This window comes from Macrosteles quadrilineatus, unplaced genomic scaffold (genome assembly GCF_028750875.1).
Source record: "Macrosteles quadrilineatus isolate MER2022 unplaced genomic scaffold, UCM_ALF_1.0 Scaffold_3__2_contigs__length_128488019, whole genome shotgun sequence".
Taxonomy (NCBI): domain Eukaryota; kingdom Metazoa; phylum Arthropoda; class Insecta; order Hemiptera; family Cicadellidae; genus Macrosteles; species Macrosteles quadrilineatus.
This window is the reverse complement of record NW_026542596.1, coordinates 56,309,867-56,322,649: the sequence shown is the minus strand read 5'-3', so window position 1 is coordinate 56,322,649 and position 12,783 is coordinate 56,309,867. Positions and strand designations below refer to the sequence as shown.

At 34.9% G+C, this 12,783-nt stretch overlaps 1 protein-coding gene across 1 annotated transcript in view; it reads left to right on the top strand.

Moving 5' to 3' along the window:
* The window catches only part of LOC128988842 (zygotic DNA replication licensing factor mcm3), a 29,976-nt gene extending 20,725 nt beyond the window's left edge, over nt 1-9,251 (top strand). Inside the window, exons 10-16 of the mRNA XM_054410532.1 lie at nt 708-856; nt 2,452-2,601; nt 3,081-3,231; nt 3,986-4,126; nt 5,191-5,316; nt 6,952-7,169; nt 8,559-9,251. Coding sequence (XP_054266507.1) covers nt 708-856; nt 2,452-2,601; nt 3,081-3,231; nt 3,986-4,126; nt 5,191-5,316; nt 6,952-7,169; nt 8,559-8,760 — 1,137 coding nt within the window. The 3' untranslated portion in view covers nt 8,761-9,251. The remainder of the gene's footprint in view (nt 1-707; nt 857-2,451; nt 2,602-3,080; nt 3,232-3,985; nt 4,127-5,190; nt 5,317-6,951; nt 7,170-8,558) is intronic.
* The last annotated feature ends 3,532 nt before the right edge of the window (nt 9,252-12,783 follow it).

Sequence of the window (12,783 nt, the reverse complement as noted above, 5' to 3'; positions counted from 1 at the left end):
TAATTTAAGGGAGAATAGATGTCTGACACTAGCACACTATGAGTGGCTCAGTCAGCTGCGTTCTGTCTGAATGAAAAAATTTACCACGCCTTGCTCAGACTGGTAGTTTCCTTCAGTATCTGGGATTCAGAAGTATTATTTTTTCCTATCAACTTTTTAAGACTTTTAATTGAAATTCAGAGATGATCAAAGTGTTCTATTCTAACTTTTTTTATCAACTTTCTAAGACTTTCAATTCAAATTCAGGTATGATATACAGGGGTTCTAGGAACATTTCGGTTAATTCACTACCACTAGTTTTTAGAGCAAAAAGAGTATTAGCAATGGAAGTGGTAGTGAATTAAACTTTGGTTAGGTTAGGTTAGTCTATACTAGTTAGAAAATCCTAACCTAACCATATTCCCCTTGTAGTAGTGAATTAACGGAAAAGGTCCGGGTTCTATTCTAAAGGCTTGGACTCAAATCCAGCCAATCACAAAATTAATAGTTTTAAATAGTTACTCTTAAAATGCTGTGACCTTGTGGTTTGATCTTTTTAGAGCTTTAGATCTTTTTCCACCCAAAAAGATAGTTCCTAGTATCGGAGAATTCCCACCGCTAAAGGTCATCAACTAAATTGCATTTTTAAGCTAACATCAACTGTCCAAGACTTATTTAATGTCTAGTCTATATTCTCATTGACTAATGCAAACTATTATCTTTTTCAGTACAACCAGTACAAGACACCGATGGAAAATATTGGGCTGCAGGATTCACTGTTGTCCCGTTTTGATTTGTTGTTCGTCATGTTGGACGTTGTGGACCAGGATCAAGACCGGATGATCTCTGATCACGTTGTCCGCATGCACAGATACAGGTATGTTTCTGTTTCAATCACCCACTAAATTAACTACAATACCAAACTACCAAAGCCAACTAGCAAGGCCAAACTACCGCCATTCATCCAATACGTAGTTTTCTAGGAATATATTGTGTAAGGAGGAGAGAAATTAATTAAGGGGGAGAAAATTATCAATTAGTCCAAGGGGTTATGGATGCAAAAAGAGACAATAGCAATTAGGGATGGACGAGATTGGATTTTTAGTTCGAGACGAGACGAGACGAGATTTTTTATTTCTCATAAAATTTCGAGACGAGATCGAGACGAGATTTCTCTTCTCATGCACAACGGGAAATGCACGTTCGAAATTTTTACCTGATTTTGTAACATTGTTAGATGACTGTTTAAATACTAAAATAATGATAATAGGCAAGAATATTTACAATCTTACATTAAATAACATCAGCATAACATTTTTTTATTAATCACGCCTAACTTATTAAAAATGCCTACGATTAGGAAACATGGTGATATCAGTTAGGATAGAGTTCAACTTATCCTAAAATAAAATAAATCATAAAATAAAAGCAATATTAATTTTTATAAAATAGTTACTTGTTTTGACTTTTTTTATAGTAATAAAACATTCCTCACACTGCTTACACTTAACAAAACTTCTCAAATGTTATTAAAGTAATATTATTAAAATAATGAAAGTAATATTTACATTAAAAGAATTAAAGTAATATTTACATTAAAAGAATTAATTAAATAAGAACGCCTTCGAAAAGGAAACGCAACTACAACACGCTCCTGTATTGCGGGTATTGCATTGACTTTCTGCAGGCGTTTTAAATTTTTTTTTTTTTTTTTTTTTTTTATTCTCGTCTCGATAAAAATCTCGGCCAAAAAGTAATCTCGTCTCGTGTAACGAGATTGAAAATTTCCCGAAAATTTCCCGAAATTTCGAGACTTGACCATCCCTAATAGCAATATTTTGTTGTAATATGGAAACATACAAACATATTTAGGAAAATATCCTCAGGCTATAACGCCATGAAGTTCCAAGTTATGATTGCGGCAATATATAAACATCTCCCGTGGTCGTGTGTAGACATCGTAGTCTTCTGCGGTCTTGGAACAAGATCATCGTCTTCCGCGGTCATGGTAATGCAATCAGAGCAAATGTGTGAACATCTCCCACGGTCATGTGGTTAATATTTTTCATTGAAATGGCCACCATTCATCTCCCGCGGTCACAAGAATGTTATCATCCTCATCCGCATTCGTGGCAACAGCGTGATTTTTTTTAATGTCGAGATCTTCACAGACGTTTTGGTTACTGATTGATACTTGATCCCGGTACCAAGGTCCAAGAATTAGTGGTATCAAGAATCGAGTTATATGAGAGGCTCACTAAAAGCATTGATTAGGTTTGGCAATGTAAGTTTAAGGAAATGTAAGTTTAATTAGCCTAAGTCTTTTATCTTTTCAGTAGTCTTATATTTTTTTCTAGTGTCATATTACCAATTCATCTATTTGACCCTGCCAAGCCCAGTTTACATTGACAATGACAAAATATTTCCCCAATATAATAGGTGGATAAACGTTCTTTGCTCTTTGTTTGGTAGGAATCCCGGAGAGCAGGACGGTGAAGTGCTACCGATGGGCTCGGCTGTGGATTTGCTGACTACAGGCACTGACGTTGGGTCGGACGAAATTGACACTCCGATATGGGAGAAATACGACCCATTGCTGCATGGAAGCACTCGATCCAAAACGTAAGTTTCACCCTCAATGATTAAATTTTTTTTAGGGATAGGAAATGATAATTGTTAGTAATAGGTAATGGTACGGTAACGTGTAATATTGATTGGTAAAAAATCCAACCTAGGTTGATATGTATTTAATAAGATTTTTAATTAGGTCTGATTGAAAATATATTATTGCATGAGAATTAAGGAGACCTTTGTCCCAGTTGTTTTTAAGTTTCTCTGAAATCGTGAATTTACTCGTATTTATCTCACCGAGTTCAATTTCAATTTTAATTTAAGTAGGCCTATATTTATTTTATTCACTGATAAAGTTTGAAATAATGAATATGAAAGTTTGATAATAATTGTAATATTGACAATATACTCGGATGAAATCTTCCAGTAACTTGTTGATACATGTCAGAAGATTCTTCGTAGTAATATAAATCAAAACCTATCCCTTTACATCTATTTCACCTAATATATGTTTCCAAATATCTGTTTAGTGACCAGATACTCAGCATGAAGTTTATGAGGAAGTACATCCACATAGCCAAAGTGTTGAAACCTGTGTTGACCGAGGAGGCTTCCGATGCCATTTCCGAGGAATACTCCAGACTGAGATCCCAAGACTTCATGGAGTCAGATGTTGCAAGGGTAACTGTTTCAAACTTGATCAAGAAGTAGCTAAAGGGTGGTCCATAAATAACGGATCATTTTTAAACAATATGTCAATCAGCTGTTGCTACTTGTAGAATTTTCATTGTTGTAATAAAAAACAACAAATGTCATGCCATTTGAGTAATCATGGATCGTTGGACAGTACAACACCGTGCCTTTTGCATTGATCTCCCTGTTGACGGACACAGGCATGAAGATCCTACTGATTATGTTGTACGACTCCGTCAACACATGTCTTCAATCAGACCTGTCCAAGCTTCACGCCACGTCAAACCCAAGACTTTTATATTTCAGGATCTTAGAAAGTGCACCGATGTTTTCCTAAGAGATGGACTCTGTGAAACGTGCTCTACAGCCTCCCTACAACGGACCATATCCTGTAATTTCTCGTGATTAAAAATCCTTAGTAATATCACAGAATGGCAAGTACGAGTGAGCTTAGACAGGGTGAAACCTGCATATGTGTTACCTAACAAATGTAATCATCCAACAGTCAAAGAGCCTCAAAATATACAATCTTCGGACACATCCCTCAAACTATACTATTTTGATAGGCCAATTTTATTTCAATTGTGTTATGTTGTACTTGTTTCTTTGGTCGACCATATTTCAAGAACACTACAATGATACTACCATCAATGTATATACTTGTTGTATACATCTAAATAAAGAATCTATTTTTATTAATTACTCTAATTTGATTGTTAACACATATCGACTGACTGTTTAGACTCAACCAGTGACAGTACGTACACTGGAGACTCTGATTCGTCTATCCACAGCTCACGCCAAGGCCAGGCTCTCTCGTCATGTAGAACTAGAAGATGCTCAGGCTGCCATTGAGCTGGTCCAGTTTGCCTACTTCAAAAAGGTATCCATACGTTTTGTTTTTATAAGATTTAGAAATTATGTAGATTTAGTTGCCCATGTAGGCAATGCAAACGAGCTTGTGCCAATTATAAAAAAGTCCTTTAAATCTGCCACAAACTACAAAAATCTGCTATTAAAAATGTAATGAGAAATAGGATAAGAGTATAATTATAAACATTGCTTCAGTTTACCCAGGGTAAATAAACTAAATACCCCCGCCGCAGCACACCTGCCGACTAAGCGAATTTCCATTTGTCTGAATTGATTTTCAGTGAAATATATTTTAATAACATTAGGTTTAACGAGTACCTAGGTTTGCTGCTACAAGGAAACTAATAAAGTGTTTTTTTTTTTTTTTAGTAAAATATTGATAGCTTGGTACAAAATAAATAAATTTGCCAAGTTTGATCAAAATATATCCATAAACAAGCAAACTACAACATTTGACAATATTCTCCATAAGAATAACATGGGAATTTTAAATTTACAATTTTTTTAATTTTCTCTGTTAGTAATAATCGAACAAAAATACTTTTATATACTAAATTATTTGTTTTTTTAAGCTCTTTAAAAAGGTCTAAAAAGAAATCGGGAAATTTTGTATTTTGAGGGTCAAAAGTGAGAAAAACCAATTTTTAAATAAACATATTTTTTAAAGCCTTTAAGAAGCCCTTTTAAGAATTTCGAAACGGGAAATAGTTTACGTCCGATTCGCATACCTACAGAATTTACACACCAAATTTCATAACGATCGGTGAAGTCGTTCCGGAGGAGTTTGCAGACAAACACTGTGACACGAGAATTTTATATATTAGATATATATATATATATACATATATACAAATTTGAACGAATGGTGTTTTTGGTCTCTGGGGACATCAAAATGAAAAAGTAAATCGGTCCCGGGTCTAGGTCTTACCGTGCCACCTACGGTAATAGCTACTTCCCTATAGAGAAATTCGCTAAAACTACTTGAAAATGAACCTGGCTTAATAACCTGCGTTACACCTTCAACAACATTATCTAAACTGAAAGCAACACTTTATATTCAAACTTCTTTAACAGGTGTTGGAAAAGGAGAAGAAAAGAAGAAGGCGAGCAGGAGCTGCTGACTCAGAAGAAGAAGATAGTGAAGAAGACGATGAAACTTCTTCCCAGCGATCCAAGAGGTCCCGTCGTGAGAAAGGAGGGGTTAGTATGACAACGTTGATTGATTAAGCACAATTTGAATACTGAAATAGGCATTCCATCGACATGAACCAGAAGTTGTCAATTTCTTATTTAATAAATTATAAATAAAAAAAGCTAATTAAAATACCATTTTTTAAACGAACTAAAAAGTCATAAATAATTTTTAAATATGTAGAGATAAAAATACTGTAAGATTTAAAACTAAAAACGTGGGGCACATGCAATAGATAACTTACAATTATTGTCTTCACTTATTGTATGTGCCCCTTGTTTTTTGTTTGAATCTTACATCATTTTTTCTCTCTATATATTTATAAATTATTTTTTACTTTTTTTTTTAAACGTGGTATTTTAAAAAGCTTTTTTTATCAATTATTTTTTACTTTTTAGTCTTTAATATGTTTGAATTGTGATATGAAATATTTTATATAACAAACTTTGAAACTCTCGGGAGCAGAACCTCTGTACCTCTTAACCTCTGCTCTTTGAACAAACTGTCAAATTAAAGTATTTACAGCTCTGACCTCAATAAATGATATCATCCGAACAGTCTTGCTGTTAATATGCTGGACAATAGTCAGTGCATTACCAGATTAAAAAGTGTTGTTCATGTGCTGGACCTAAGCTACAGATTTCTGTAAATATTTAAATGATTGATCCGATTTTTGGCAAGACTTGTTGATGAACAGGTGCTTGCTTCCCGCCATTTTTTATGTTACCTATTTTACTTATTGTTCTCTCTCCCAGAGCCACTGGGGCGGAGCCTGAAAGGACTTTTGAGATAAGAATGCGTCTATATGTTAATCGGGAATGTGAGCTATCATCATACCAAATTTCAGCACAATCCGACCAGTATTTTTCGCGTTTACTTGTTACAAACATACATCCAAACTTTCTCATTTATAATATTAGTAGGATTGTATATTTTCTTAAAGCAATTAAAATTGTCTCTCTAAAAATGTATGATATTTGTGTCTTACCTTGTATAAAAGAAATTTGTTGTTGGTACAAATCCAGATGTTCCAAAAAAAGTTTTTAAATTTTTACATAACCGCACATGTAGAAAAAAATCACTATATTTACTAAAACTGAGGTATAAATTTCATTCTAAATGTAATAAGGAAAAAGAAAATATATAGTTTCATCTTGTTTTTCTTTATAATAACTCTAAAAATCACGACACACAACAACAGTACGACCTAAACATTCGTTCACTAGCAACCGAAACAAACAATGACATATGGAAAAACTATCACAGAACAAGATAAATAGTTCGGGAAACGGCCGTCTTTTATACTTACCATGAAGCCCAGAATCTCCTGAACACGTTAGTATGCCCAATGACCGGGTTTGTTCGATCTTGTGAGATTAGCCTATATCAACTGAAACCCTAGGCCTGTCAAGTCACCGTAATTACGGCGATTGATATTTGTGACAAAAAAGTAGTCCCCGTAATTACGTCAATTGACACCTAGAGGGTTAATATCGCATTGTCATCCATTTGTGAGCTATGGTTGAAGGTTCAAGTCTCCAGCTCGTTGGGAAGTTAGTTTAAAATCGATTGCAAAATTTGTAACAGACAAGAAAGCGAGCTAATGAAAATAAAAATTTTTAATGAGCCGCTATTATTCCTAGGTGACCCAGCCAACCATCCAGACTGGAGAGGAAGGAACACCAGACCCGTACACATATGACGAGACGGGTTCAGAGCCCAGCCCCACCAAGCGCCGCCGCACGCCTCGTAAGAAGCCGGCGGAGTCTAGTCAACCTACGGAGCAAGAACTACTAGACAGGGACGCCGGGCCTTCTGCAACCCCCGCCTTAGCTGCCCCTACTGAGATCTCCACTGAGCGGTATGCCTTGGTGTTTGTCATAATTTGTAAGATAGCAACTTTTTAGAGGTTGGCAGCTTTATTGACCTTTCATTTTCTTGGAGACATGGGTCTAAAATCCCTGAAGAATATTTAAACCAGAAAGGAGTGAGCGGTTAGGATGGACGTGCTGATCAATTTCAAGTAGTGGTCTCAAGACGCAAACCTATGACTTTGCTGCTTTGGTTTTTATAGTATGTCAGTATTCCGACTTCGCCACCAACTCACCATACTGACACTCAATAATCTAATCAAGAGTTATACTAATTGGTCTTTGAGTGGCCTATTTTATGATTTAGAAGACTTTTGCTTCGCTCTATAGGTTGCTGTGTAACACTACTTGGTAACCCTTTTCACTCAAATAATCGATGCAACTCGATTCGAAAAAATATGGCATTTTTCTATTAATACTTGTCAATGGAGGGAAATAATAACAAATTAAATTAACCACATTTTGTGTAATGCAATTTTTTATGTGGTATTAGGCCTATTCATACATATGACATGAATTTTAGGTGAATAAATATCATTTTCAATTATATATAGGCTACCTGTATTGTTGGAAATGTCAGTGAGCTGCTTTACTTGCCTATTCCAAAATCTTGACTTGTAGAGTCATATTGATAAGCATGTTACCTATTTTATAATATTGATTTTACAAATAAAGATAATATTTGGAGTAAACAATTAAAAACATTTTTAAGATTTACACTGAAACTTGCAATTGGTTTATGTTGATAAAACGAGAGGATAGGGTCAGACCTACAAACTACAAGGTATAGACATAGACCTACACAAATATCAAATCAATCAGTCTAAAACATCAGTTTTACTTGTAAAGATTCTAAATTTTTATCTAATATAAAACATAATAGAAATTTTACAAAAGATAAGCAAAAAGTAAACATTTTTCAGACTTGTGGTATTTTTAGAACGATTCTAGAGTAACTTGTTTTGGCTATGTTTACAGTAGTAAAATATGTCTCACGCTGCTTAAACTTAACAAAACTTTTATCATTTGCAATGCAATGTCAAAACAAAAATAAAATTATAGACTAAAACAATCAGAATTAATTAAAAAATAACGCCTTTGTAAAGAAAACGCAACAACACGCTCCTGTATTGCGGGTAATGTGTTGACGTTCTGCAGGCGTTTTTCAAATATGGACTGACTCCCTCATAAATCTAATAGTTTTTTTACCACCTCTGAATTGAAACAAATTGATTTGGAATTTTGATGCATCACACACCCCTATTTGTTTAGTTAACGCTAACTCTACGCAGTTGTTGCGTAAACTACTATAACGGTATCTCATGATATATTGAAGAATTTGAGTGCAGCCCAAAACTAATTCCGACCTATCCTTGCAGGTTCCAAGCGTTCAAGTCGAGTGTGGTAGAGGTATTTAGGACGGAGAGAGCTCAGTCCTTGTCCCTCACTCGAGTGGTCGAGTTCGCCAATGGTCTGAGCGCAGATGCGCCGTACGGAGAGGGGGAAGTTGCTGCTGCGATCGAACGCCTGACTGAGGCAAACCAAGTGATGCTGGCTGATGGAATTGTCTTTTTAATATAAATAGAGTGAACCATCCAGAAAATGGGCTAAATTGGCTGAATTTCTACAAATATTTTCTTGTAAATACTTTATGTACATATTTTTGGAACTCTAATTGTAGAAATTGACCTTATCTCCCATAAGTGTAACAGTTCATCTTGATTGATTTTAAATATTGACATTCGACCAATCTTCTCAAAATAACCTTAAACATTCCATTTTCAATTTTCTAGATTTGTTTTATCGATGACTATTTTTTAGTAGTAGTGTTTCTTTCCTCTTCCGTGTAAGTAAAGCAAAAATAATAAACCTTTGGTACAATTTTTAATTCAGATTTATCAGTATGAGCTTAGTGCTGGCTACTTTTTCAACTTGAACAAATTTGGATAATTTTTTGTTATAGTTAAAATTCCTTGGATGTTGTCGTTTAAGCATTAAGTTTGAGTGAGTTGAAACACTCCATATTATCATTGTACTTTATTCTTAAGCTGAAAAGCTCAATAAATTTCTAAATTATATAAAAGACTTTATATCTTCCTTGAGTTCTGTCCAATTTATTATTTAGCAAGTAATTTGTCTTCTTTTGGTTTATTTTTATTACTTTTAATTTTTAAATAACTTCTTGGTCAGCATTGTACGTGTTATTAAATTTACGGAAAGTAAATAAAGATACGTCTTATAACACTTAAAACATATATTTACGCTTATACTGTTACTCACAAGACGGTAAATATACAAAAGATGGTAAGTGGTGATCGATTTCGATTGGACACTCCAATCATCGTCAGACCCAATAGGCGAATGACGTCGGAAATCGATAGATACAAATCATAGATTCATTCTGTTAAATGGTTTTGCTTGGAACCTCAAATGTAGCCCTTTGAATACTCTCAACGGATTTCATGTAATACAAGATTTAACACAAATTAAAACCAAAATGAAGGTTTTCACTACTTACCCAATTAATAAGGCATAATCCTTTTTCGAATTAACTGGTTTGGTTTAATTTGTTCCTAAAACTGTTGGCAGATGTGAGAATATTTTATACGACAGAAGTAAAAATCAAATGTTACTGTTTTGACCTCTTTCTTTGGCAAAGCACAGGTGCAAAAGCGAGGTAATATAAATTATTATTATTTTTTAAATATAAATATATTAAAACTGTAAATATACACAGTGGGCATTCAGGGATTTAAATAATGGACATTTTGCTAGAGGAAGGGGGCTCTTACATTTATGTTTTAATTCGGAAATTCATATATGTTAGTCAATTGTCTTTAGACTAGTTTGTGACTTGTAATAGTTCCGACTGACGTAGAAGGAAAGTACTTGACACCTACTCTTTGATATCTCGGACTATCAAATCCGCATGATGTCCTACACTTAGGTACATTTAACTAGCATACATATTCAAAGCTTGAGGGTGTAGCATAGTGCACAAGGGCCTAGATTTTTTAGGATTTTTTGAGAGGATAGCAGGCTTACCTGAATGGGAAAGAGTCCAAACTGGCACAATATTAAAAGCTTGTATAACTTTGATTTCATTTCCATAATACTCGAGTCTTATATGAGAGACAAAAGATTTCTCATAAATACATATAAACATATACACATATGGATATATAGATCTATGAATATATATATCCACACAGAATATATATTTGGTTTCTGTGCCTGGAAAATTCATTTAGCAGCAAAGAATGCCACCACGTCTGCAGTTCCTTTCAAGGACAAAGCCCCTATGCGCGGCAAACATTAAAGAGAACTAAATCGGGCCTATCATAAATGTGACAAGAAGCTTTTACAACTTAATTTTCATTTCGAAGGAAAAGGACCGCCATGAGTGTTAAACCTAAGCATTTGGAAATACCATGGGAACGGGGCTGGTAAGGTTATTTTTCAATGTTTCAACGTAATCCTTATGGAAGCAGTATTTGACACATAAACAAAGACATATGATCAGCTGTTGACTTTTGAATGCAGTAGATAAAGAAATAGCTGATAGCATTATTCCACAGATATTAGAACAGAATATATAATAGGTTACGTACCTTGTTCCGTCTTCAGTCTTAACTTGTCTATGGATGACTAGTTTCGGGTACAAAGACCCATTATCAAATCCTTATTTAAACATCATATTGAATATGGTCAAATATCCGACGTGAGTCTTCATCAATGTATACATGCAGGTCGACGGCACATAAAGTTTACACATTTAAAAAACAAAAGTTACAAATACATTTACGATAGGCCGGCCACATTGAATACGGGACAAACCCGTAGTAACCTGGTAGTAGTAGTACATGGTTTGTCCCATATTCAATGTGGCCGGCCTATCGTAAATGTATTTGTAACTTTTGTTTTTTAAATGTGTAAACTTTATGTGTCGTCGACCTGCATGTATACATTGATGAAGACTCACGTCGGATATTTGACCATATTCAATATGATGTTTTAAATAAGGATTTGATAATGGGTCTTTGTACCCGAAACTAGTCATCCATAGACAAGTTAAGACTGAAGACGGAACAAGGTACGTAACCTATTATATATTCGAATATCAGTCTTGGTGGCAAAGATGTTTAAATTAGAACAGAAACGGTATGGATCATAAATATAATCAAAATATGACACTATAGCTTGAGGTCCGTGACGTAGGAAATGTTGAAGGAAGTAGTAAAGGTGAGCAGTCTGGAGTGTGGAAACTGTTTATGACGATTAGATTTAGGTATCTGCATTCCTAAAATTATGGAAGTGGTGAAGGAAGTAGTCAAGGCGAGCTGTTCGGTTTATGGGATCTGTTTATGACCATTAGATTAAGGTATTTGCAATCCTATGATGCTATGGGAAGGGAGGAAAACAGGTCCGCGACGTAGGAAGTGGTGAAGGAAGTAGCCAAGGCGAGCTGTCCGAAGTGTGGAAACTGTTTATGACGATTAGATTAAGGTATCTACAATCCTAAAATGCTATGGGAAGGGAGGAAAACAAGTCCGCGATGTAGGAAGTGGTGAAGGAAGTAGTAAAGGCGAGTTGATCGGAGTGTGGGAACTGTTTACGATGATTAGATTAAGGGATCTGCAATCCTAAAATGCTATGGGAAGGGGGGAAACAGGTCTGAGATGTAGGATGTGGTGTAGGAAGTATATAAGGCGAGCTTTCCGGAGTGTGGGAACTGTTTATGACGATTAGATTAAGGTATCTACAATATTAAAATTTTATGGGAAGAGAGGGAAACAGGTCCGTGACGTAAGAAGAGGTGAAGGAAGTAGTAAGGTGAGCAGTGTTGAGTGTGGAAATGGATTGTATCTGCAATGCTAAAATGCTATGGGAAGAGACTGTAGACTGTGGGTTAAAATTATTATGAAGCACGAAGCGATACATATTTTTTATACATGCAATCGTTAACAATATAAATTTAAACTGAGTTTACAACAGCTGATTTTTACTCCATATAGGCTAAAAACGATTTTTACTCCCTACCCTAAAGAGTAAAAATGCTACTTTAGACCCGCAACACATGCATTAAAAACGACTTTTTTTACTGCAGTATTACAAAAACAATATAATACGAACCCTTGATGACTCCGCTCAATTTTGTGGATGCCTCTGCGAACACCACCTAGTTACTATAAATTCGGAGGTTGCTTAGCTTTTCACAAACAACTTTTAAATGGTGAGGAAATCGACCATAGTGGAAGGTGATTGTCATATAGGGTGACATGACATTTAATTGCGAAGCGTTTGTTTTGGCTTGAAACTGTCAGATACTGTATTTGCGAAGGTGTAATAGTTTTGCCAGCATATCTGAAAATATGCAAACCAACTGCTGTTCTTAATATAATAAGGTTTCAACTGACTACTATAAGATCCCCGTGCGTAGAACGGGCATACAGCTAGCGTTATTTAAATTTGGAATAAATTTGTCTTATTTATGGAAATATTTTAGTATAAATGTAATCAGACATGTTGAAATTCACTTAGTTTGCAGGATTGCTGCGGCGGGGGTATTTTTATAATAAACAATTTATTTTTAAAGTAAAATTA